The 22,494-nt window shown below is 65.3% G+C and overlaps 4 protein-coding genes across 9 annotated transcripts in view; 1 reads left to right on the top strand and 3 right to left on the bottom strand.

Moving 5' to 3' along the window:
* Positions 1–4,400, bottom strand: part of DAG1 (dystroglycan 1) — a 50,224-nt gene extending 45,824 nt beyond the window's left edge. The window contains exon 1 of one of the 3 annotated variants that reach the window (XM_038149041.1): positions 4,333–4,400. The gene's annotated coding sequence lies outside the window, so the exon portion shown is untranslated. The other 2 variants (XM_038149043.1, XM_038149045.1) reach the window with 2 other exon arrangements.
* Positions 4,401–4,973: 573 nt separating this feature from the next.
* On the top strand, positions 4,974–9,626 carry MST1 (macrophage stimulating 1). Of its 2 annotated transcripts, none has more exons than XM_038149481.1 (18): positions 4,974–5,130; positions 5,542–5,683; positions 5,841–5,953; positions 6,084–6,198; positions 6,408–6,544; positions 6,616–6,736; positions 6,836–6,954; positions 7,052–7,214; positions 7,309–7,439; positions 7,522–7,624; positions 7,737–7,873; positions 7,995–8,030; positions 8,112–8,223; positions 8,293–8,370; positions 8,436–8,582; positions 8,664–8,770; positions 9,170–9,309; positions 9,390–9,626. In XM_038149481.1, exons 1-18 carry the CDS (start codon positions 5,079–5,081, stop codon positions 9,549–9,551), a joined length of 2,115 nt encoding a protein of 704 aa, XP_038005409.1. In that variant the 5' UTR covers positions 4,974–5,078; the 3' UTR covers positions 9,552–9,626. The 2 variants fall into 2 exon arrangements, with proteins under 2 accessions (XP_038005409.1, XP_038005408.1); XM_038149480.1 differs by having other exon boundaries at positions 7,049–7,214.
* On the bottom strand, positions 9,618–14,772 carry LOC119706201 (acylamino-acid-releasing enzyme-like). 3 transcript variants are annotated; one of them, XM_038149477.1, is made up of 22 exons: positions 14,583–14,772; positions 14,360–14,489; positions 14,158–14,287; positions 13,472–13,553; positions 13,302–13,377; positions 13,029–13,171; positions 12,700–12,837; positions 12,535–12,626; positions 12,403–12,443; positions 12,216–12,337; positions 11,979–12,039; positions 11,774–11,868; positions 11,639–11,690; positions 11,480–11,568; positions 11,152–11,293; positions 10,944–11,021; positions 10,791–10,871; positions 10,626–10,714; positions 10,345–10,535; positions 10,170–10,272; positions 9,992–10,098; positions 9,618–9,909 (listed from the first exon to the last, which is right to left on the bottom strand). In XM_038149477.1, the coding sequence occupies exons 1-22, from the start codon at positions 14,610–14,612 to the stop codon at positions 9,771–9,773; spliced, it is 2,211 nt and encodes a 736-aa protein (XP_038005405.1). In that variant the 5' UTR covers positions 14,613–14,772; the 3' UTR covers positions 9,618–9,770. The 3 variants fall into 3 exon arrangements, with proteins under 3 accessions (XP_038005405.1, XP_038005406.1, XP_038005404.1); XM_038149478.1 differs by having other exon boundaries at positions 14,360–14,468; XM_038149476.1 differs by having other exon boundaries at positions 10,791–11,021.
* A 115-nt stretch (positions 14,773–14,887) lies between these two features.
* Positions 14,888–19,431, bottom strand: LOC119706203 (acylamino-acid-releasing enzyme-like). The gene is made up of 22 exons (XM_038149479.1): positions 19,363–19,431; positions 18,734–18,863; positions 18,511–18,637; positions 18,341–18,434; positions 18,170–18,245; positions 17,932–18,095; positions 17,722–17,859; positions 17,542–17,633; positions 17,390–17,430; positions 17,180–17,301; positions 16,958–17,018; positions 16,793–16,890; positions 16,665–16,716; positions 16,493–16,581; positions 16,246–16,384; positions 16,086–16,169; positions 15,933–16,013; positions 15,750–15,838; positions 15,457–15,647; positions 15,277–15,379; positions 15,097–15,203; positions 14,888–15,028 (listed from the first exon to the last, which is right to left on the bottom strand). Exons 1-22 carry the CDS (start codon positions 19,372–19,374, stop codon positions 14,923–14,925), a joined length of 2,196 nt encoding a protein of 731 aa, XP_038005407.1. The 5' UTR covers positions 19,375–19,431; the 3' UTR covers positions 14,888–14,922.
* Positions 19,432–22,494: the final 3,063 nt, after the last annotated feature.

The raw sequence follows: 22,494 nt of genomic DNA, 5'->3' as shown, positions 1-22,494 counted from the left end.
CCATTACAAAGGGAGATCTCTGCTGATCCAATGGCTTCTGGACACCCTTCCCTTGCAAAGCCTTGGAAAGTGAATAAAGGATCAAGCTAAAAAATCACCAACTTTACGCCAAATCAGCAGAATCCACTGGTCAATCCATTAGCTCAGCACCACAGCTGGCCCCTGGGAGGAGGCAAGAGGGCACAGCTGAAAGAAGAGAAAGAGAAAGGCCCTTTTAAGAGCATCAAACCATGAGGGTGGCTGAGGTGACCGCTTGCTCTGATCTAACCCACCACAGGAACCATCCCACCTCCTCCTCCAGGCTGGGCCTCACTTCTTTTCCCTCTGCAGTGCTGAGCTGTTGACAAACTCCTCCTGGTTGGGGATTCACAAGCTCCTTCCATGGAGAATCCAGGTTACTAACTGCAGAAAGTTAACCCAGGGACAAAACAGGTCAGCTGAGCAAAATGACTGCAGGCACCAAAATGGCATGTCTGGGGTCTGACCTTGCTGCTCCAAAAGCAGTGAGGCTTACCCAGCTCAGCCCTCCCACACAGCCCTCTGCTACCTCACCCCAGGACAAACACAGAGCCACTGGCACGGCCTGACAGTGACACAGCCAGGGGCCACACAGCTGAACACCATTTGTGTTGAGCCATTGTGAGCTCTCCACAGACAGGGGAGAGGGCCACAGTAAGGAGATGAAGGAGCACTTGGTATGCCTGCAGCCCCCTCTGGCTCTTGGGTCCCACCACATTGTCCAGGGACAGGACCCCAGGTGTGGAAGAACCCTGCAAGGCTGCATGCACTGCTGCCATGGGCAGAGATTCCAGGGAATCTCCTAGGGTGCCTCAAGGCTCTGAAAAACCAGCACTGAGATGACCTTGAGCAGGACCTGGCATTCAGGAAAACAGGAGGCCCATGCTGCCCACCCAACTCCAATCAAAGCCATGCCACCCACCTTGCCCCATCTCCTCCTCCTCACTCACCCAGAACAGCTCACAAACCAGGCACAAGAGCCAGGGAGCTTCCTGCTGGTCACCAGGGGACCAGCTCAGGCATTGCACAGGGACAGGGCCTGCCTGGCTAGGGGACGTGGATCATCTCCTTCAGACACTGCTGCATCAGCAGATCAGTTCAGATGCTCATGAAAAATCCACTGACAAAAATACTGGTAACATCAAATATATACAACCATCTTCCTTGCTGGCAAGCTAAAATTTTATCCCAGAAAAGCTGAACCAGAGATAGTTTCAGTCAACAGATAAGCACAGAGAGATACACAGACAGAAGGCACCAGACTAGGATGTGCACCTACCCAGAGTGTTCACACAGGTTAATGTATTAACTTTCCATCCAGAAGTACCTTAGTAGTTTGCTCAAATTCAATCTCACGGAACAAACCCTAAAAGCACAGGTTCTTCGGGTTGATATTTTATTTTTCACAGCTTAAACATGGGCACAGTCCTTTGCAAACTGGGTTTAAGGTACAGAGCTCTCCAGACTGCACAAACATTCTAAGAACAAACATTTTCAGCATACCAAGAGCTCAGATACACTGGGTCAATCCAACTGTGTTTATTTGTATTTCACCCAAATCACCGCCAAAGTACTCGGAGCTCAAGGAGCAACAGCCTCCCACTGATTCAGCAAGAGACCAGAAGTAATTGGTAGACAGTCTGCAAGCACCACAAAGAATGCCAGAGGCATTTATTTACATGACCCCTGTTTGCCTAAGAAGAATTCAGCGTTTGCATTTTCCTCACTCAAATTAATCATCACTAGACTTAACTCCTCAGTACTATTCCTCAGCTAACAGGAGTAAAGGCACAAACCACCCAAAATCATCCCCACAAACCTTTTCAGATAGCTGCTACTCAGAGAAAGAGGCTTTACTCCACCAGCTCGAGTTCCTCCCCAGGTTGGCACAGCACCCTTGGAAATATCTCTCCACGCCAATTTGTCTCACTGTCTCTCCAAGGAACACGGAAAAGGCAAGGAGACACCATTCCTGCTGGTGAGCAACACCACTCCTGCCAGGGCAGAGCCATCACACCTTCTCTGCCAGGCTGACAACACGCTGCACCTCACACCTGTGCTGCAGACACTAAAGCACGAAAACCTCCCCAGGATCTAGCTGCTGCAACCACACCGTTCTCCTCCCCCTGAGTGCCCAGCAGGACCACTGGTCCTTAGTGCAGAGCCCCCGAGCACCTCTCAGGCCTGTGTGCTGGCACGCTCGCACAAGCCAGGATGCAGCAGGGCTCCCTCCAACGCTATCCCCTCGCTGTCAGAGCAGGGCTCTGCCCAGGAGAGGCAGGCCAGAATTCCTCCAGAGCAGCCGCCCGTGGAACACAAGGCACGGCCAGAGCGCTGGGCCAGCTCTGACCAGGAGCTCCACGGCGGGAGCTGGCCAAGGGTCCCGCTCTGCCTGTCACACAGCCTCCTTCCTTCCCAGAGCCACTGGCTCAGCACTGCGGGCACCGGGAGAACAGAGCGGGTGAGTTACCAACGAGTAACAGCGCTTCTAAAAGCAGACAAGTGTTGGGGTCGACAAACCCATAGACACAAAACTTACTGGTCTAGAGTGAGAGCAGAACACCTTTACTGCCATCAGCCCCGAAATTCGTACCGATTCCCCAGTCTGATGCCAACAATTAAGCACAATTTACTACTCTATTTACACAATGCCTAAAGAAGTGGGTATGTCTAAGCCAGCAGGTGCTGTCAGCAACATCTCCCAGTTACTGGAGCATTTGTGCCAGCTCCCAAAGAAGTGAGCCTGAACTGCAGCAAGGAGTCAGTGCGACCTGGAATCAGCCAGGCTTTGCTGATTACTCCTCTGAGTAAACAGTGGTGTTCCCAGCACTTCAGCCTGCTCTCAAGCTCCTTCTGTTGGCATACTACCCTATATTTAGGAGAGAAGAGTGCAATGACAAGCATTGGGAAGAATGAATAAGTGGTTTAGGATGCTTGGTCTAGCAGCAGAGACTGTGTGAAAAAACCTAAGAATTAGAAATTCCTAAAGTGAGGAAAGGAATCTGTAAAGCTAAAGGTGGGATGAGACAGCATTCTATTTGGAAAGTTAAATAGCAAGTTTTGTTAAGAGCAGTACTCACAAGGCAAGAGGCATTAGTAGTCAACCACGTAACAGAAGTGGGTGGTAGAAAGAAGCTCCTGCCTGGAAGGGCTAAGAGAAAATAGGCAAATTCTTGGTTTTTTAACACAAAAAGAAGATTTTTATCTCATTTTGGACAGGTGAACGCCAGTGGTGTTTTCCCAAGCCTAGGGGACCAAAGCTCCAGGACCAAGGGAGATACACCTCAGGGAGTGACAGCGATCCCTACAGCCAGGTCCCACATCCCCCTGGCCACACCTTCCCCCCCCCCGAGCAGCAGGACCTAGTTACACTCCAAAAATACACATTTGCCAACTTCAAACCTCTGGCAAAGCTCAGTAAACCCAGGCCTGCTGACTTGATGAGCATTGGAAACTTGTGTGAGCCACTTTGCAGCCTGTTGCTTCCAAGAAACCAGGGAGGCCACGAGTAATATCTGCCATTTAGACCTTTTTGGGCGGTAGAACCACTAACCTGCCTTTAGTCACCGGCAGTGGGGACTGAAGATAAAGTTCGCCGGTAGGTCTGTGCCTCCCGGAACAGCCTCTGCGGTTAGTCACGCTCGCAGTGCCCGGAGCCAAGGTCAGCCCTGCAAGTGGCGGGGCCCACGGAGCCCCACGGCGGCAGCGCCGAGGGGCGGCCCGGCCACCCTGCCCGCCCAGCCGCCCGTCCCCGAGGAACGCACAGCTCCGCCAGCTGCCGGGGCACCCGCCTGCGCTCCCACGGCGCGGGGCCGCTCCCGGCGAGCGGGGAGAGCCCGGGACGCCCACACGGGGTTTGGCACAACCGGAGCCGGCTGCCGCCGCCGACGGCACCTGGGCCGCTCCCGGCGAAGCCCCGAGACTCACCCGGTACAGCCCGGGCCGACCCAGCCGCTGGAAGCCCCGGGCCCGCTCCGCCTCCCTGCCGGCCCCGCCGAGCGCTCCCGGGCGCGGCGCCCACCCAGGGCCGAGGGCGGCGGCGGCGGGAAAGCGGCGCGGAGGGACCGCGGCCCGGCGGGAGGGCGGCACGGGGCCGGTCCCGCAGGCCACGGAGGGCGCGCCGAGCCGAGGCGACGCCGCGCCGGGAAAGCCACCCCGCCGCCCGCTCTCCGCCAGGCCCGGGCCCGCCGCGCCTCTGCCCAGGCCGCGCCGCCGCCGCCATCCCCGCTCCCCGCCGCCAAGGGCACGGCGGCCCGGCAGGTGCCGCCGCGGCCCCGCTCCGGCCGGTCGCGGCTCCTCCGTCCCCGCTCTCACCGTGCACGCCGGGCCCGGCCCCGCTCCCGCCGGCTCCGCGGCCCCGACGCACCGAGCGGGCGGCGCGGCGCGAGCGCGACCCCGCGCGGGCACGTACCCGGGGGCGGGGCTGGCGCGCGCGCGCGGCGCCTGGCAACCGTCGGCACGAGCGCACCGCGGCCAATCGGCGCCCGGCTACAGCGCTGACCACGCCCCCCTACGCCCCGCCCCGCCAAGATGCCCCGTGCGGCCACGCCCCATCCCAGAGCCCCGCCCCAGAGCCCCGCCCGCCCCCGCGGGGCCCCTCGCACAGCCCGCCCTTTGCCCCGCCCCCAGGGCCCCACCCCGCCCCCAGGCCCCGCCTCACTGGCGCGGGACCCGCCCCCGCTGCTCAGGGCCCGCCCCCCTGTGCGCAGGCCCCGCCCACGCCCCTCGCGGGTCCGCCCCGGGGTGACCCCGGCCCCTCCAGAACCCGCCCCGCCGCTCAGGCCCCGCCCCGCTCCGCACGTGCCCGCCCCGGGGTGACCCCGGGCCCGCCTGGCCCCGATCCCTCGGCCCCGCCCCACCCCAGGCCCCGCCCCGCCCCACGCGTGCCCCGGCCCCGCCTGGTCCCGCCCCCTCCGCCTGGCCCCGCCCCCGGCCCCGCCCCGCCCCACGCGTGCCCGCCGCGGGGTGACCCCGGCCCCGCCTGGCCCCGGGCCCGGCCGCAAATATTTGCTCGGGGCCGTCCCGGAGCTCCAGCGGCCCGGGGACGCGGGGCCGCCGCCATGCAGCCCGTGCTGGGGGTCCTGCTCGCCCTGGCCGCGGCTCTGGGCTCAGGTAGGGCCCCAGGCTGGGTCGCCGTGGGGTTGGAGGGCGCGGGGCAGTGCGGGGCTCACGGCAGGGCCGGCGGCCGGGCTGGGAGCCTGCCGGCCATGCCCCGTGCCACGGCGGACGGGGGGTGCCGGAAGCAGCGGGTGATGTAGGGCAGGGATCCTCCTGCTCCAGGGCACATGGATCAGGACATAGGACAGGGATCCCCTACTCCATATTTCATGGATCCCATGCTCCATTGGACAGATTTCCCCTCCTCCATGCGACACGGATCCCGTGCTCTGTGGAACAGAGAGATCCCATTCTCTGTGGGGCAGGGATCTGCTCCTCCATGGGGCAGGGATCCAACACTCCACAGGGCCACAGTATTCATGCTGTGCCCCCATGGGCACACTGAGCTCCTGCCACCCTCCCCAGGCCACCGTTCACCCCTCAATGACTTCCAGCGCCTGCGAGCCACCGAGCTGCTGGCAGTGCCTGTGGACTCACCGCCGCCGCTGCCGGAGCAGGGCACTGCGGAGCAGTGTGCTCAGCGCTGTGCCACCAGCCTGGCTTGCCGGTGAGCAGGACACGGTGCCACCGCGGGGCAGGTGGGAGCGCACGGGCCACTACACTGGGTCACTGCACTTGGACACTGGGTGCTCACGGGTGTGACCCAGGTCCCGCGGGCCCTGGCTTCACACGGTGCCATGCCACACTCCTGCTGTGCCTCTCAGGGCTTTCCACCATGACCAGCAGAGCCAGTTGTGCCAGCTGCTGCCCTGGACCCAGCACTCACCCCGCATCCAGCTGCAGAAGAACATCCGCTACGACCTGTACCAGAAGAAAGGTGGGCTGGTGCCATGGGTGGGCATGGGGACACCGCAGACTGGGCACAGGCCACCCGGCACAGGACTCCTCATTGCCCATGTGCCCTGACCTGGCCATGGGGCTCTGAAGAGGTGCCTGGCTCTGCTCAGACTACCTGCAGGACTGCATCGTGGGCGATGGCTCCAGATACCGCGGCACACGGGCCACGACGGAGAAGGGGCTGCGCTGCCAGCATTGGCAAGCCACAACACCACACGATCACAGGTGCCCCCGTGTCCCTGGCTGTCCCGTGGCACCCACCCTGGGCAGCACGGGGCAATGGGGAATGGGGTGGGAGCAGTGTGGGATAGCACAGGAACAATGGAGACAGCTTGGGGGCAATGGCACTGACAGGGGTAGCACATCATCCTTGCTGTGCCCACTCCAGGGCAAAGGATTCCTGTCAGCCCTCCTACCCACTCTGCTGCCAGCAGGTTTCTGCCATCCCCTCGCAACGGGCTGGAGGAGAATTACTGCCGAAACCCTGACCGGGACAAGCGGGGCCCGTGGTGTTACACTGTTGATCCCAATGTCCGGCACCAGAGCTGCGGCATAAAGAAGTGTGAGGATGGTGAGCGCCACATCCCAGGATCACCCTGTGCTCTGTGTTTCCCCCACACTGAGCCCTGCAGTTGTTGGCAGCTGTCTGCATGACCTGCAATGGGGAGGATTACCGTGGCACCGTGGACCACACCGAGTCAGGGACGGAGTGCCAGCGCTGGGACCTGCAGCACCCACACAAACACCCCTACCACCCCAACAAGTACTAGCCCCCAGTCCCCAGCAGCGCATTGCCCTCGCTGAGTGCCAGATGCTGGGGTCACGGTGCCACCTCAACTGCTGCTCCCTGCCTCTGGCCCAGGTACCCTGACAAGGGGCTAGATGACAACTACTGCCGCAACCCTGACAGCTCCGAGCGGCCCTGGTGCTACACCACCGACCCCGAGCGGGAGCGCGAATACTGCCGCATCCGCGTCTGCAGTGAGTCCCCACCAGCATCGTGCGCAGCTGGGCCCGAGGGTCCTGGGTGCCACCCCTGACCCTGCTGCTCTGCTCTTCTCTCTGGCCACACAAGCAGAAAAACGCCCACGGCCTGTCAATGTCACAAACGGCTGCTTCAGGGGCAAGGGTGAAGGCTACCGTGGCCGAGTGAATGTCACCGTGTCGGGGATCCCCTGCCAGCGCTGGGACTCCCAGGTGCCCCATAAGCACCACTTCGTGCCTGAGAAGTACCCGTGCAAGTAAGGGGCTGGCTGTGCACCCCGGGAGGGCGGTGCTGGGCAGCACTCATGAGTGTGGGATTGAGGAGGGACAACCACGCGGCCCCTCCTCCAGGGACCTGCAGGAGAACTACTGCCGCAACCCCGACGGATCCGAGGCACCGTGGTGCTTCACTTCCCGCCCCACTGTCCGCATCGCCTTCTGCTTCCACATCCGCCGCTGCCCCGATGAGCAGGATGCCCAAGGTGAGCCACCGCAGGCACCTGTCCCTGGGTGCCCACCCCGGTGCCCCTGTGAGGGGTGCCAGCCCTCCCTGCCTGTCTCCAGAGTGCTACCATGGCCACGGCAAGCACTACCACGGCCGCGTCAGCAAGACCCGCAAGGGAATCACCTGCCAGCCCTGGGCTGCCCAGACACCCCACGAGCCCCAGTGAGTGTGGGGGTGGGATGGTGGGTACACGGATGGGGATGGAGATGGGATTGGGATGGGGGTGGAGATGAGGATGGGGATGGTGACGGCGATGGTGACTGTCTCCTGGCAGGTTCTCACTGGCCACCCACCCTGAGGCACACCTGGAGGAGAACTACTGCCGCAACCCCGATGACGACAGCCATGGCCCCTGGTGCTACACCATGGACCCTCGTACCCCCTTTGACTATTGTGCCATCAAGCCCTGTTGTGAGCCCCTGCCCACATCCCTGCAGAGCTAGAGGGGACCCTGGCCACACACAGGGTAGTTTTGGTCCCCTCAGGGTGGCTGGATCCTGTGCCAGTGCTACCCTCTGTTTTCTCTCTGCAGCCGGCAGCACGGTGCCCTCCATCATGGAGAATACAGGTGGTGGCCCACGGGTCCTGGGTGGGGACCCTGGGGTGGGTGCTGTGGTACAGCCCCAGCTGATGGCCACCCTGCCCACAGACGCAGTGACATTTGAGCAATGTGGCCAGCGGGAGGAGAGGCTGCAGCAGAAGGGGCGCATCGTTGGTGGCCAGCCTGGCAACTCGCCCTGGACTGTCAGCATCCGCAACCGGTGAGTGGGTGTCCCACGTGTGCTGCCATGTACTCAGTGTCTCCCAGAGCTCATCCCCTGTCCCCACAGGGCTGGCGTGCACTTCTGCGGGGGATCCCTGGTGAAGGAGCAGTGGGTGATCAGCACGCGCCAGTGCTTCTTCTCCTGGTAAGGCTGGGGCTGGGGCATGGGGTGGTGGCATCCCCCCGTGCCCTCATGTCCCTGTCCCACAGCGATGCCGACCTGACGGGCTATGAGGTGCAGCTGGGGACGCTCTTCAAGGACCCTGGCCCTGGGGATCCTGACCAACAGACCATCCCCATCGTGCGGATTGTCTGCGGCCCCTCTGAGTCCCAGCTGGTGATGCTGAAGCTGGCAAGGTGAGTGGCTGTGCCTTTGCCTGTGCCGTGCTGCACTGCTGGCCAGGCTGGCACCGTGTCCCACCGTCCCTCTCGCCACAGGCCAGCTGCTCTGACCAGGCGTGTGGCCCTGATCTGCCTGCCCCCTGAGCGCTATGTTGTGCCCGTGGGCACTGTCTGCGAGATCGCCGGCTGGGGGGAAACCAGAGGTACCTGCCACGGGCAGCTCCTGCTTTCAATACAGCCCCTGCCAAAGCCACTCCATCCCCTCTCCCCACAGCATCCCCATGTCCATGGCACCTCCTTGCTCACAGCATCCCTTGCTTGAAGTATCCCCTGCCTGCAGCAACCCCCAGATCCCTGGCATATTCCTGCTCACAGCATCTCCCTTCCATGGTGTTTTCCTGCCCATTCCATCCCCCTGCCTAGAGCATCCCTTGCCCCTGGTAGCACCCCGTCCATGGCATCCCTCTTCCACAACATCTCCCTCCACATCTACTGCCATGACATGCTCCTGTCCATGCATCCCCTGCCCGTGCCATTCCCCTGTATCCCTGCACGCGCGGTGCTGCAGCCCGTGCCCGCTGCCCCGCGCTCTGTGCCCGCAGGCACGGCAGACGGCAGCGTGCTGAACGTGGCGCGGCTGCCGGTGCTGGCCCACGGCGAGTGCGACAGGGCGCTGCGTGGGCGCCTGAAGGAGAGTGAGCTGTGCACCGCCCCGCTGCGTGCCGGCGTGGGTGCCTGCGAGGTGAGCTGGGCTGGGGACACCCACCCCCGGGTGGCGGAAGGTGCCGGCACCAGGGTGACACCGCTCTCTTCGTGCCACAGGGCGATTATGGCGGACCACTGGCCTGCCTCACTGCTGACTGCTGGGTGCTGGAGGGGGTGATCACCCCCTCCCGTGTCTGTGCCCGCACTGACCTGCCCGCCCTCTTCATCCGTGTTTCCCTCTACGTTGACTGGATCTACAAGGTGATGAAGATGGGTTGAGCTGGCATTCCCAGCCCGGCACAGCTGCCACCGCACAATAAAGGCACAGCCTCGGCCACAGGGGTCGGCACTGCACAGGGTCTCATGTTTATTTAACACCAAACCCCAACCCACATCCCTGCCCCTGGCTACACTCACTCCATCTGCCTCTGGTCCTGGTGTGGTCCCCAGGGCTAGCAGTCACCCTGGGGCGGGCATAGCCCAGGACCCCTGTGGGCACTAGGGGCTGTGCTGGCCTGTCCCATCCCGCCTGGGCTGCCCCAGGTGCTGGAGGAGCCAGTGGGCGCAGTTCTTGAAGACATCGGCCTCCGTCTCCACACCGGCCAGTGCATGGCCACCCTCCGGGTACCACAGCAGCCTGTGGGGAGGGACAGGACAGGAAGATGCTCATCCAGCACACCCCAGAGCTCCCTCCCGGCTCCCCGCTGCACCCCGCTCACCGTGCTGGCACACCCCTGGCCCGCAGCACCCGGTACAGCTCCAGCGCCTGCGTGGGGCTGACGCGCCGGTCCCGGGCGCCCACGCACAGCAACACCGGCGTCTGCACCTGCAGCACTGCCCTCAGTGGCTGTCCGGCACCCACACCCGGCACCCACACCCATCCTGACCCTGCCTTACCTGGGCTGCCTGGGCGATGGGCGAGCGCAGCAGCATGGTGGCCACCTCCTCAGCACATGGCACTCGCTCAAAGGAGTAGGGCAGCCCTAGGGAGGTGTAGCGCCTGCAGCACAGAAACACCGGTGGTATCACAGGGACGTGGCACGGCGTGGCACAGGATGGGGGTGGCACTCACCAGTCAGGGATGTCAGAGGTGCCCAGCAGCGCGGGCAGGTTGGAGACGGGGCTGCGCAGGGCGCAGGCTTGGTAACGCTCAGGCTCACGGGTGAGGAGGTGGAGGGCGATGAAGGCTCCGTGGGAGCCAGCCAGCAGGGCCAGGCGGTGTGGGTCCAGGGGCTCTCTGTGCAGCGCCTGCTCCACCGCCAGCTGCACCCGTGGGGCACCCACCATTGGCACCCAAACAGCGGCATCCTGCCAGCAGCATCCCCCCAGCACCCTCAGCCCAGCACCCCTCACCTGGGTGTCTGCCACATCCTGCTCACCCACACGGGAAAGCAGGGAGCTGATGCTGGCCTGGCCAAAGCCCAGGGAGCCACGATAGTTCACTGAGGAGACGGGGCCGTGGGTGCCATGTCTCACTGGGACACAGGGCCACACGACCCTGAGCTCCCCAGCACTCACCCAGGAGCATGGCGAAGCCCAGCTGGCACAACGCAGCCATGCTCGGACGCCAGCGGGCATCGAAGACAGCATGGGGGCCACCTGGGGCCAGCATGGGTATCACCTGGGGTGCCACCAGCACTGCCAGGGTGTCCCCACTGTCCCCGCACTCACCATGGGGGCACACAACGAGGGGGTGCGGTGGTGTGCCATCTGAGGGGCTCAGCAGCAGGGCCTCAAAAGCCTGGGTATCTGCGCCAGGGAAGGGGTCCCACTCAGCAGCCACCACCCTGGGCACTCAGCACCCTGCCCCGCCACCACTCCCGAGGGTTCCTGGCACCCAGGCAGCACCGAGGTGCAGCAGGGGCCCCCAGGGGCTCACCCTGTGCAGCGGGGCCCTGCCCACTGCTGGGTGGCTGGACCGTCAGGGTCTTCCAGGTGACACCAGGAACGGTTGGGGTGTCCTCCACTGGCACCCAGCCAAGGGGCAGCTCCTGGCCTGCTGGCGGCAGCACGGCTGCCACCTGGGCACAGGCAATGGATGACACTGAGGCGGTGCCGTGACAAGGCTGTGCCATGCCACGGCTGTGTCATATTGGATCTGGCTGTGCCACACCACACCATGGCGTGTGTGCCACACTGCGCTGTGCCTGGCTGCACATTGCTGTGCCATATCCCTCTGTGCCACATGGTGCCAGGGCACTGCTCACCAGGCTGGGGGGGTGGTGGGGGGCAGAGCAGGTGGCCACCAACAGGTCCCACTGGAGAGTGAGCAGCTCCCAGCACCCTTCAGATGACCCTGGGGACAGAACACGTGTTGGCGATCACAGCTGCTCACTGGAGCACCACGGGTGGCCGGCACCATGTACCTGCTGTGAGGTTGGTGACGTTGCACGCCTCCGTATCCACGAGCAGCAGGTCCTGTGAGGGTGCAGGGCACAGGCAGTGGTGTCACCATGGGCCATGTGGGTCACGTCCCAGGCCCTGCCATCCCCTGGACTCACCGTGCGGCTCCGCTGAGGGGTGCCCAGCACAGCTCGCCGGCTGTCAGCTGCCCAGCACCGCGGGGGCAGCGCCTCTGCGTAGAGCCCGGCAAAGGCTGCAAGTGGGGCAGAACGCCGGGCTAGTGAGCCAGGGTCATGGGCACCTGGCAGGGGGTGGCACCAGCCCCCCATCAGAAGCCAGCTCTGCCCACCATGCCTGGCTCACCCTCCGTGGGCTCCTGAACCACGTCGAGCACTGTCACCGTCTGCCTTGTCTGCCAGGTGAGCTGGGGAGAGCTAGTGTTCAGGGATGGACCCATGCCAGGGGAAACTGAGGCAGGGAGGCTTGGGGACAGCCCCACTCCAGCCAGGCACTGCGAGAGGCTGTGACACCTGGGCTGGGCACTGTGCTGGCAGCGCAAGGTGGCACAGCCGTGCCTGGTGCCCGTGAGGCCCAACTCACCATGCGCAGGCGCAGACACTGCCGGTGGGGCCCCCCCACAACCCCCTCCAGGTACAGCAGGCGCTGGCCATCAGGGCTCAGCCGGGGGGAGCAGACAGAAGCATTCTCTGCTGACAGCAGCTCTGTGGGCAGCAAGGGATCAGCGTCCCAGGGAGGCCCAGGCACCCCCCAGGGCCCCGGCACTCACCACAGCACCCGCTGGCCAGGTCCAAGTGGAAAATGCCTGACCTGGGAGGAAAGAGTGGGCCAGGTTGGACCCCCACTGTGCTGACACTGCAGGGACATCCTGGCATGATGCCGGTTGCTGGCTGGGACCCACCTCCTGTTGGAGCAGGCGTTCAGCCCCAGGCGGAAGGGCTTGTGCCACCAGCCCACGAACACCACACCATGGTCATCCGGGGACCACAGGGCCTGTGTGACAGTCAGGCTCATCCCACCGCCCCAGGCTGGGTCCCCTGGGGCGTTCCCTGCACCCCATCCTGACCTGGCCAGGGGAGAGGTACTCCGGGACTCCCTCCAGCACTGACAGGCTGAGGCCCTGCAGGTCCAGGACGCAGAGGACTGGCACGCTGCGTGTGCTCAGGGCTTCCCCCCAGTCCTCGTGGTACACAAACTGCTTGCCCTGTGGCACAGACCCATCAGCCCATGGCTGGTGCCCCAGGCATGCAGCTCTGTCCATGACACACTCACGGGATGTATGGCACACTCATGGGGTGCACAGCATGTTCAGGGGGTGCCCAAGAGGCATGTGCCATGTTCACAGTGCACACGGCATGCTTGGGGGTTCACTGAATACACTCATGGGGCACCCACCTCCTCATCCTCATCCTCTGCTGCTGGCCAGGCCGCTCCTGGCACATCCCAGGGGCAGGGGGGCTGTCGTTTGGGCCGGCTCTTCTCAGCCACATAGAGGAGCCGTGTCTCCGAGTGTGACCAGGCCAGGCAGGCAAAAGGCCCTGGCACGGCAAAGGGATGCCAAAGCCCAGCCTGATACAGGCACAGCTGGGCACCGGGTAGCCACCAGGGCTGCTGGCCGTGCCAACCTCACCCCGGCTGTGGGCAGGAACCATGGGGAAGGGGCCCTACCCTCCGTGTAGAGGTCCCCATGCTGCCCCAGCGCCGTGAGATCCACGCTGTGGCTGCATCCCTCGCTGTCCCACACCTGGGGGGACGGGCGGCACACCATGTACACGGTGCCCACCGCCCCGCACTGGCACTCCGGCCGCCCCGGTGAGCGACCGGCCCCGCCGCGTTACCTCCAGCAGCTCGTGGCCCTGCCGCGGGCAGCGCTTGATCGCGGCGCGGCGCTGGCCCGTGGGCGAGTCCTGGCTGAGGAGCCTGAGGGCGGGAGGGACGGAGGCTGCGGCACAGGCACAGCGGCCCCGGCACAGGGCACAGGCACAGGGCACAGGCACAGCGGCACCGGCACAGGGCACAGGCACAGGGCACAGGCACAGCGGCACAGGCACAGGGCACAGGCACAGCGGCACCGGCACAGGGCACAGGCACAGGGCACAGGCACAGCGGCACAGGCACAGGGCACAGGCACAGCGGCACCGGCACAGGGCACAGGCACAGGGCACAGGCACAGCGGCACAGGCACAGCGGCACAGGCACAGGGCACAGGCACAGCGGCACAGGGACAGGGCACAGGCACAGCGGCACAGGCACAGCGGCACAGGCACAGGGCACAGGCACAGCAGCACAGGCACAGCGGCACAGGGCACAGCGGCACAGGCACAGAGGCACAGGGCACAGTGGCACAGGGCACAGGCACAGCGGCACAGGCACAGCGGCACAGGGCACAGCGCACAGGCACAGAGGCACAGGGCACAGTGGCACAGGGCACAGGGCACAGGCACAGCGGCACAGGGCACAGACACAGCGGCACAGGCACAGGGCACAGGCACAGCCGCCGTCCCGCAGCCCGCCCGTGCCGTACTGGCTGTGGATCTCGGCGCTGAGCGCGGTCCGGCTGACGGCGAGGCCCTCGCGGCCGGCGGCGCGCCGCAGGCTGTAGTGGCGGCCGAAGCGCAGGAGCCGCCGGCGGGCCAGGTCGGGGCGGCTGCACTCTGAGGGAAGGCACCGTCAGCGCCCGCTCACAGCGGGCCAGAGGCGCGGGGCCGGCCGAGCCCGCCACTCACCGGTGTAGAGCAGGAAGGTCTGGCCCCCAGGCGCGGCCCTGAGGGCGGCACGGGTGACGGCGGGGAACCGGCTCAGCTGCCGGTAGCAGGCGGCGGGGCCGCGGGCCGCCTGGATGGGGGAAGGGACGTGCTGGACGGGGGTAAGCTCACCCCCCTGCCCGTGCCCACCGCCCCAGGCGGGGCTGTGCCCACCCACACGGTTCCCCTGAGCCCCCATGCCCACCTGCACACCCTTGCCGGTCCCTGCGGCCATGGGGCTGTTCTCTGCCGGGCCGGGCCGCCCGCAGTGGGACGGCTGCCCGAGCAGGCGGGAGGAGCGCGGCGGCAGCGCCCCGGCCCGTGCCAGCCCTCCAGCCGCTCCCCGCCGCCCCGCACGGCCCGGCAGGGATCGGCTTTCCCAGGGCCCAGCACCTCCCCGGCGGCACAACCGCACGTCCGGGCAGCTGAAAGGTCCGGCGGCCACCAGCTCCTGGAGCTCCCGGAGTGGAAATGACACCGGTACCAGCACTACCACTAGAGACACCGGGGTGCTGAACTACATCGTTTATTGGGGGTCAGCAGCCTTAGCCCTGCAGGTGCTTGAGCAGCCACAGCGCCATGTTCATGAAGCCATCAGCTTCGGCTTCGACACCAGCCAGCGCGTGGTTGTTCCCTGGGTACCAGAGCAGCCTGGAGGTGAAACAGGGATTAGTGCTGTGTCTGCACCCCACAGCTCAAGCCCTCAGCACTCCACTCACCGTGTGGGCACTCCCCGGGCCTTGAGGGCACGGTAATACTCCAGACCCTGCTTGGGGGGCACGCGCCGGTCATCCTCCCCCAGCATCAGCAGCACGGGTGCACGGACCTGCAGGAGCAGCACAGCCTCAGCACTGGCACTGCTGTTGGGGACAGGGACAGGGATGGGGACAGTGACATACCCGGTCGACATAGCGTATGGGTGACTTGTGCAGCATCTCTGTCCACTGGGCTGGGTCTGGCAGGGCATCAGGTTTGTAGGGCAGCCCTGTCTCTGTCAGGCACCTGCGGGCAAGAGAGTTGGGGGCACGTGTATGGCCAGGATGGCAAGGAGCCTGGGGAGCTGGGGTAGCAGTACTTACCAGTCCGGGATGTCGGTGGTGGCCACCATGGAGGCGATGTTCACTACAGGGTTGCGGACCACACAGGCGTGGTAGGTGTCAGGGAACTGCCCGATGAGGTGGCATGCCAGGAAGCCCCCATGTGAGCCACCGACCAGTGCCACCCGGCTAGCATCCAGCATCTCCTCCTGCAGCACCCGCTCCACGCAGAGCTGCCACCACAGGGAACACCCACTGAGCAGGCAGCCCCGCTTCCCCTTCCCAGGGCACCTGCAGGAGCTCACAGTGCCCCAGGACCATGTGCCAGGCCATACCTGCACATCGTGTACGTCCTGCGTGCCCACGTTGCCTGGCAGGGAGGCCACGCTGTCCTGGCCAAAGCCCAGCGAGCCGCGGTAATTCACTGCATGGGGAGCAGTGTCAGAGCCTTCCTCCCTCATGCCCCCACCCCAGCCCCTCCATGGCTGCTGTGTCACCAGAGCCCCAGTGTCACTCACCCAGCAGCACGGCAAAGCCCACACGGCACAGCGCCGCTGGGTACAGCATCCACCCGGCCGTGAAGACCGAGTGAGGACCACCTGCGAATGGCAAAAGCAGAACAGGGGTGACGCTGCCTGGCTGGGGAACGGCGGGGTGGGGACAAGCTCTACCATGGGGCATCACAACCAAGGGGGGCTTCTGGCCAGCGGGACCCTCGCTTGGGCGCATCAGGATGGCATCAAAGTCCAGGCCCCCTGTGGAGGCCGGGAGGGGGTGTCAGGGAGCAGTGAGGATGGTGGAGCACAGCCTGACCCCACCTCGGGCACTCACCGTACTGGGGGTGCTCCTGCTCCGGGGGGGGCTGCAGGCTGCGGATGCCCCAGCTGATGCCAGGCACGGGGGGGGCATCCTGCAGGCAGAGCCACTGTGTCTGTGCCTCACGGCCGGCGGCGGGCAGGACTGCCACTTTCTGTGCAGGGAGATGGGTCAGTGCCCATGCCAAGGGGCTGGTAGGCACTGCAGAGAGGGGTCAGTGCCCATGCCAAGGGGCTGGTGGGCACTGGGGACATGACTTTACCAGCATGGGGGGGCAGCTAGGGGTGGAAAACCTGGCCACCAAGAGGTCCCGGTCAATGGTGAGGACAGACCAGCTTCCCTGGGGAGAATCTGGGGAGGAGGGGGTCAGACCTGCAGGCGTGACCCTCTCCCCACGCCTGGCACCAGCACGGCCCCATTGGCCTGTCACTCACCAGCTGTCAGCGAAGTTGTGGTGCCTGTTGCTGTGTCCACCACGAACACATCCTAGGGGCACGAGGGCAGAGTTCAGTGGAGCCCTGACTCAGCCAGGCCCCCCTTGTGTCCTCCACCACCCCCTCACCTGCTGGCTGCGCTGGGCCGTGTCCAGCAGGATCCTGCGGCTGTCGGCCGCCCAGCACATCCCTGGCAGTGCGCCACAGTAGATTCCCGGGAAGGCACCTGTGATCAGAGTGGTGGTACTCAGCATCCCCCTGAGTCTCCCCCAACACCCCAGAGCTGTACTCACCCCATGCTTGCCGTGGCACAGCCTCCAGCACCGTGCTGGTGTGTTTGGTGTACCAGTCGTACTGCAGGAGACATGGCAAAGGGCAAGTTTCGCAGGGTCTCAGCCTGCCTGCCCCGAGTGCAGCCCAAGGAGGGGACACCACTGCCCTCCTGCCAGCCCCACCCTAGCACAGGCAGCCTGGCACCTCCCTGGTGCCTGCCAGTGCCCCCCGGTGCTGCTCACCATGCGGAGTCGGCTGCACTGCTGGTGGGGGCCCAGGACATTGTTCTCCAGGTAGACGATGCGGCAGCCATCGGGGCTGAGTCGCGGTGACCACACGGCCCTGGTGTCCTCAGAGAGCAGCTCTGCATGGGCACGAGGGGATGGTGAAGGGATGGTGAGGGGTGGCAGGGGAGCCAGGGCACCGGCAGGATCGGGGCGTGCACTGCTTACCGCATCTCCCGCCCGTCAGGTCCACGTAGAAGAGCGCCGACCTGCCAGCACAGAGGGGTGTCACAGTGAGGTCGGGGGGCCAGGCTGTGGGATGGTGCCCTGCAGGGTCCTGCCAGCAGGGCTGGGCTGTGGGGTGCCCTGCGGGGACTCACCGGCGGTTTGTACAGTGCCGCAGCCCCAGGCGGAAGGGGTCGTGCCACCAGCCCACGAACACCACGCCAGTGTCCTCAGGCGACCAGAAAGCCTGTGGGGAGAGGGGAGATAAGCAGCTTGAAATGCTGCTGGCTCCGGAAACCTCCCTTCTTTGGTTCCCTGCAGCTCCCCATGCTGACCTGGCCGGGAGAGAGGTGCTCTGGGATGCCCTCCAGCACCGAGATGCTGTTGCCCTCGATGTCCAGGACGCAGAGGACGGGCACACTGCGGGTGCTCAGCGTCTCCCCCCAGTCCTCGTGGTACACGAACTGCTCGCCCTGTGGCACAGTCTGGTCAGCCCCACTGCCACACAGCCAGCCCCCAGCTGACCCAGGGTGGGGAGACCCCACCTTGATGGGCGCATCCTCCTTCTTGGGGTGCCCCGTGTCCTCATCAGAGGTGCCCAGCTCGGGGGCTTTGCTCTGGAAGAAGGACTCAGCCTTGGGACGCTTCTTCTCCGCCACATAGAGCAGGTGGGTCTCCGAGTGAGACCAGGCAAGGCACCCAAACTGGTCTGCAGGGGCAGGTCAGCACTGGCCACCCTGTCCTCTGAAAACCCGCATTCCCTGGCACCCTCCAGCCCCTCACCATCATCGTAGACGCTGCCATGCTTGTCCAGCGCTGTCAGGTCGATGCTCTTCACCTTCCGGTTCTGATCCCAGACCTGGGGGCAGAGATGCCAGGGCGGTCCCAAGACACAGTGTGGTTCCCGCCCCGAACCCCAGTGAATATCCATTATTCCCTCAGAGCCCTCCTCACCTCCAGGAACTGCTTCTCTTTCTCCTTCTCCTTGCCAGGGACCTTACGCAGGACGGCCTTCAGCATCCCACTGGGGGACTCCCGGCTCAGCAGCCTGTGGGTGAGTGCCCATCAGCCCCCCAGTTATCGCTTCCCCGAGGACCACGAGTCGGGGGTGGGATGGGACTTACTCGTCCTTGATCTCAGAGCAGGTGCCAGCGGGCCCCGAGTAGACAATGGAGGCTCCATCGTGGAAGATGAGGTACTGACGGCAGAACTTGATGTTCTCAGCCCTTGCCAGGTCGCGCTGTGACCACTCTGCGGGGAGCAGGGTGAGGACACCAGCTGCATCCTCACCAGCAGGCAAGGACTTCCCGCACCCCTCTTTCCCCCCAGCCCTCCCCATCCCCGTACCGGTGTAGAGGCTGCAGTACTTGCCCCCGTACTGGGTGGTGAGGTCGGGGCCGAGGCAGGCAGTGCTGAGCCCCGGGTGCTGGCTCAGCTCTCGGTACAGCTCCGACAGCTCCTCCGCACGTGGCTGCGCCTGCGGGACACGCCGGGGTGGCTGGATTGGGGCACGGTCCAGGGAGTAATGGGGCGCAGGAGCACTTACTGGTATAGACGGGGGGGGGGGGGTTTGGGGTGTACTGGGGGCAGCGCTTGAAGAGCTGCGGTACGTGGGAGGAGGAGAGTAGTGCAGGACGGGGCCAGTCCCGGGGGCGCAGAGCAGGACACTGCTGGGGTACCAGGGACCCTCCGGTACCAGGGAGGGCACGGGAGAGCAGATAGTGGGGCGCACAGCCGGGATCAGCAGGGCACTGGGACAGCTGCTGGGGCACCCGTGGCTACCTGGACACCGAGCGCAGGTCCTGCAGCAATGGGGGTCTATGGCGGGAGTAGGAGGGTACCGGGGCGGTTCCCGGGGTGGTGCCGAGCCGGGGCTGGCGGGGGCGGCGCGGGGGCTCCCGAGGGAGGGGCGGGAGGGGCGGCGGGACCGGGGGCGGGGGGGTCCCGGGGCTCTGACGTCACTCCCATCCCCTCACCGGCGGCTCCATGTCCTCGCGGCGGGGGGCGGGGCCAGGCTCGGCACTTCCGGGATGGGGCGGGGCCGGGCCTGCGGCACCTCCCATTGGCTGCGGCGGTCGGGCCGCCTCCCGCTTTGAGGCGCCCCCCGGTGGTCACGGGCGGCGCTGCAGCCGCAGGCAGGGGGATCCCCCGCGCCCCCGACGTGTCCCTGCGGCCGTCCCCTGCCACCGGATCGCCCGCGGGGCTCTCTGAGGCCGCAGCCGGGGGACAGACCGCGGCCCCGCAGCCTCTGGATCGCCCCGGGGTGGTTTACCCACCGGGCGGCTGCAGAACAGGGGCTCTATGCGCAGGACCGGCGTGATCAGACTCTTGAGAGGCACAGGGATCCCCAGCCCAGGAGCCTGGCTGGGGGGTATCGGGCCATCGGGAGCCCATGGGACTGAGCAGTCTGATCAGGGGGGTGGGATTGAGTCATTGGTGCCCACAGCAGCCCTGCCAACGGGGATTGAGCCCTTGGGAGCCCACCAGACCCAGCAGCCTGGCCAAGCAGGTTAGATCGGGTCTTTGATGCTCACAGGGACCCCCCTATCCCAGCAGCCCAGCTGTGAGTAGCAGAGCTCAACTGTGCTTGGTGACCACCAGACCCATTCCAGCAACCCCCACCAAGGCAGCAGTCCCGATCCCCCGCCCTCCACACTGCAGGCAGGAAAGAATCGGGGCCGGTCCGTGGTTTGTGTCAAGTCCTTTTTATTCTGTTCCCACAGAAACACCTGGTGAGGGGGCAGCTTCTGGGAGGGAGTCACGACACAGCGGCGGGGGTGGTACGGCACGGTACGGCACGGTACGGCACGGTACGGGGTCACTACGGGTGGCACAGAGCACAGCAGACACGCACACCGTCACAATGTTCAGAGGGAGCGCACCCGGCATCGCACTTGCCGCTGCAAACGGCGCCCGGCCGCGCTCGGCCCTCGGTCTCTGCACCCCCGCCCCCGCCCCGCCCAGCAGACTGCCACACCTCGGGTGGGGGCCCGGCCCGGCGGGGGCTGCGCGCCCCCGGTCCTGCAGGCACGAAGGCAAGGTGGCGGATGTGCTCGGGCGGCGAGATTGGCCCCGCGGGGGTCTCGGTCCCGCGTGCGATTGACACACTGTACAATATTTACAGCGCGAGGAGCGGCGGGGCCGGCGGCCCGCGGGAGGCACCCCGGGAGGCACCGCGGGAGGCACCCCCGGGAGGCGCCCCCGGGAAGCACCCCCGGGCGCTGCGCTCGGCACCGGCGGGACAGGCGGCGGCTGTGCGCGGGGCCGGGGCTCTCCTCCCCGGGGCTGCCCCCGGGATCCCCATCCCGCGGCCGCCGGCCTGCCCCCAGCCGTGGGCACCGGCAGAGCTCCCGGCGAGGGATCCGCCATAAAGCGCGGGCTTCCCGCGGCAGCCGGGTCCTCGATCACAAGTGCATAAATCTGCTAAGAGCTTTCAGTACAGCGATGGACCGATGGAGAAGAAAAAAAGAAAAGTCCAGGCAAAGAACAGCAAGCACTGAAAGGCGGGTGGAACCGTGCAGAGAAGTAGCAAGCCATGCTCTACGACGGGACAGACGGTCACGGGCGCTAGGGCTGCCCTTTGGCAAAGTGGCCCTCCGTGGGTCGAACATGCCACGAATTCATACGCACGGGTGGTCGGTACTGAATAGTTCTCGGGTCGCTCGGCGGCACGCTTTGCGATGGAACCCTTAGGCGCGACATTGAACCGATTAGCTATTCACAGGTCTTGTTCTGGAGTCGTGTTATTTCGTTGCATAGAACATCAGGCGGGTGAGCGGGCGGCTGCCCCCCGCCGCGGGGGTGTCGGCGGGGCGCTGCCAGCGCGGGGAGGCGGCGGGGCGCGGGCGAGCCCCCTCCTCGGGCTGCCTCCCCCCCTGGGAATCCCCTCCTGGCAGGGCGAGTGGGCTTTGGCCGCCGGCCGCTGCGCCGGCCGTCCCCGCAAAATGGCTTGAGAAGGACTTGGATTGCACAGTAAAAGGAAGGATACTGCCGGAGGCAAAGCTCTCCTGATCTTGTTCCACGGGATTTGTGCTCTTTTGTAGCCTCCTGCACTCTATTGCTTCTACAGACGACAGCCCGTGTGCTAACTCATCGCACAAAGCAAAGAGGGAAGAGGATTTGGTATAAACTTTAGAAAAATAAAACCCCGAAACCAAAAGAAAATGAACCCAAAGAAACCGAGGAAAAAAGGACCCCCCCTGACGACGCCCCGTGCCCCCCCCCACCCCCTGGTGCGGATGAGGTATACACAGAAATCAAAGTGGGATGATTAAGGCTGTTCTTGAAAGAAAAGGGGTGCCCGGCGGCAGGCGCGCTGGCTGCGTGGCGAGGGCGAGCGCGGCCCTTTCAATGCTTCCAATGGCTTCGGGACACGCGCCCAGCCGGCCGCGCCGCCTGTCAGAGTCCTATGGCCTCGTATTTCGGTAGTGAAACAGTGTTAGGTCCTAGCTGACGCGCCCCGGGGCTCCCCGGCGGGGCCGGGCGCGGCCGCAGTGCGGGGGGCGCGGGGACGGCCCCGGCGGGGCGGGTGGGGTCGCGAAGGGGGAGCGGCGCCCACGGCGCCCAGCCCTCGGCTCGCGGGGGGGAAAAACCTATGAAGAGGCCAGAGCTGGGGTTCAGAGGGAGCAACTCTGCGTATAATCTTGAGAAAGGGCCGCAGCCGACCTACGGGGCCTGACCCGACGGTCCGGACCAGGCCCATCCCCTCGGGGCAGCTGCCGGGGCTCGCCGAGTGCCGCGCCGGAGCTGCTCGCCAGGCGTGGGGGGCACCCGCCCCGGGGCGTCCGCCGGGCCCCTGCTCGGCCGTCGTTTGGTCCAGCATCCAGGGATCGCCCTGTTTTCAAAAGCTTGCGAGACAGAGAGAGAGAGAGAGAGAGACAGAGCGAGAGGAAGAGCGAGAGAGGGAGAGAGGCGTTAGTCCGAGCAGCTCCTCCCCGCGGAAGAGTCCCCGCCGAGCGGCAGCGCTGGCCCGAGCGAAAAGGCCCCAGAGAGCCAAGAGGCACTGCCGGCGGAGCAGCTGCCGCCGCCTCCGCCCGCCCCCGCGCTGGACGGGCTCCCGGAGCACAGCCCGGACCACCCAAAGCTTCCCTGGAAACCCAGGGTCTGCA

The sequence above is a fragment of the Motacilla alba genome, chromosome 12 (genome assembly GCF_015832195.1).
Source record: "Motacilla alba alba isolate MOTALB_02 chromosome 12, Motacilla_alba_V1.0_pri, whole genome shotgun sequence".
Classification (NCBI taxonomy): Eukaryota; Metazoa; Chordata; class Aves; order Passeriformes; family Motacillidae; genus Motacilla; species Motacilla alba.
The sequence above is the reverse complement of the archived record's forward strand: the minus strand, read 5'-3'. Positions and strand labels throughout refer to the sequence as shown.

Bases quoted from the DNA above. Each gene is read 5' to 3' on its own strand.
- MST1 (XM_038149480.1), top strand. From the start codon at position 5,079: ATGCAGCCCGTGCTGGGGGTCCTGCTCGCCCTGGCCGCGGCTCTGGGC. The intron at 5,954-6,083 runs GTGGGCTGGTGC...GGCTCTGCTCAG, and splicing joins CGACCTGTACCAGAAGAAAG to ACTACCTGCAGGACTGCATC. The intron at 8,371-8,435 runs GTAAGGCTGGGG...CCTGTCCCACAG, and splicing joins CGCCAGTGCTTCTTCTCCTG to CGATGCCGACCTGACGGGCT.
- LOC119706201 (XM_038149476.1), bottom strand. From the start codon at position 14,612: ATGGCCGCAGGGACCGGCAAGGGTGTGCAG. The intron at 14,288-14,359 runs GTGAGTGGCGGG...GCCTTCCCTCAG, and splicing joins GACCTTCCTGCTCTACACCG to AGTGCAGCCGCCCCGACCTG. The intron at 11,869-11,978 runs GTGAGCCAGGCA...CCCCACTTGCAG, and splicing joins GGTTCAGGAGCCCACGGAGG to CCTTTGCCGGGCTCTACGCA.
- LOC119706203 (XM_038149479.1), bottom strand. The intron at 18,638-18,733 runs GTACGGGGATGG...TGCTCCCCGCAG, and splicing joins GTACTGCAGCCTCTACACCG to AGTGGTCACAGCGCGACCTG. The intron at 17,431-17,541 runs GTGAGTCCCCGC...CTGTGCTGGCAG, and splicing joins CGGCACTGTACAAACCGCCG to GTCGGCGCTCTTCTACGTGG.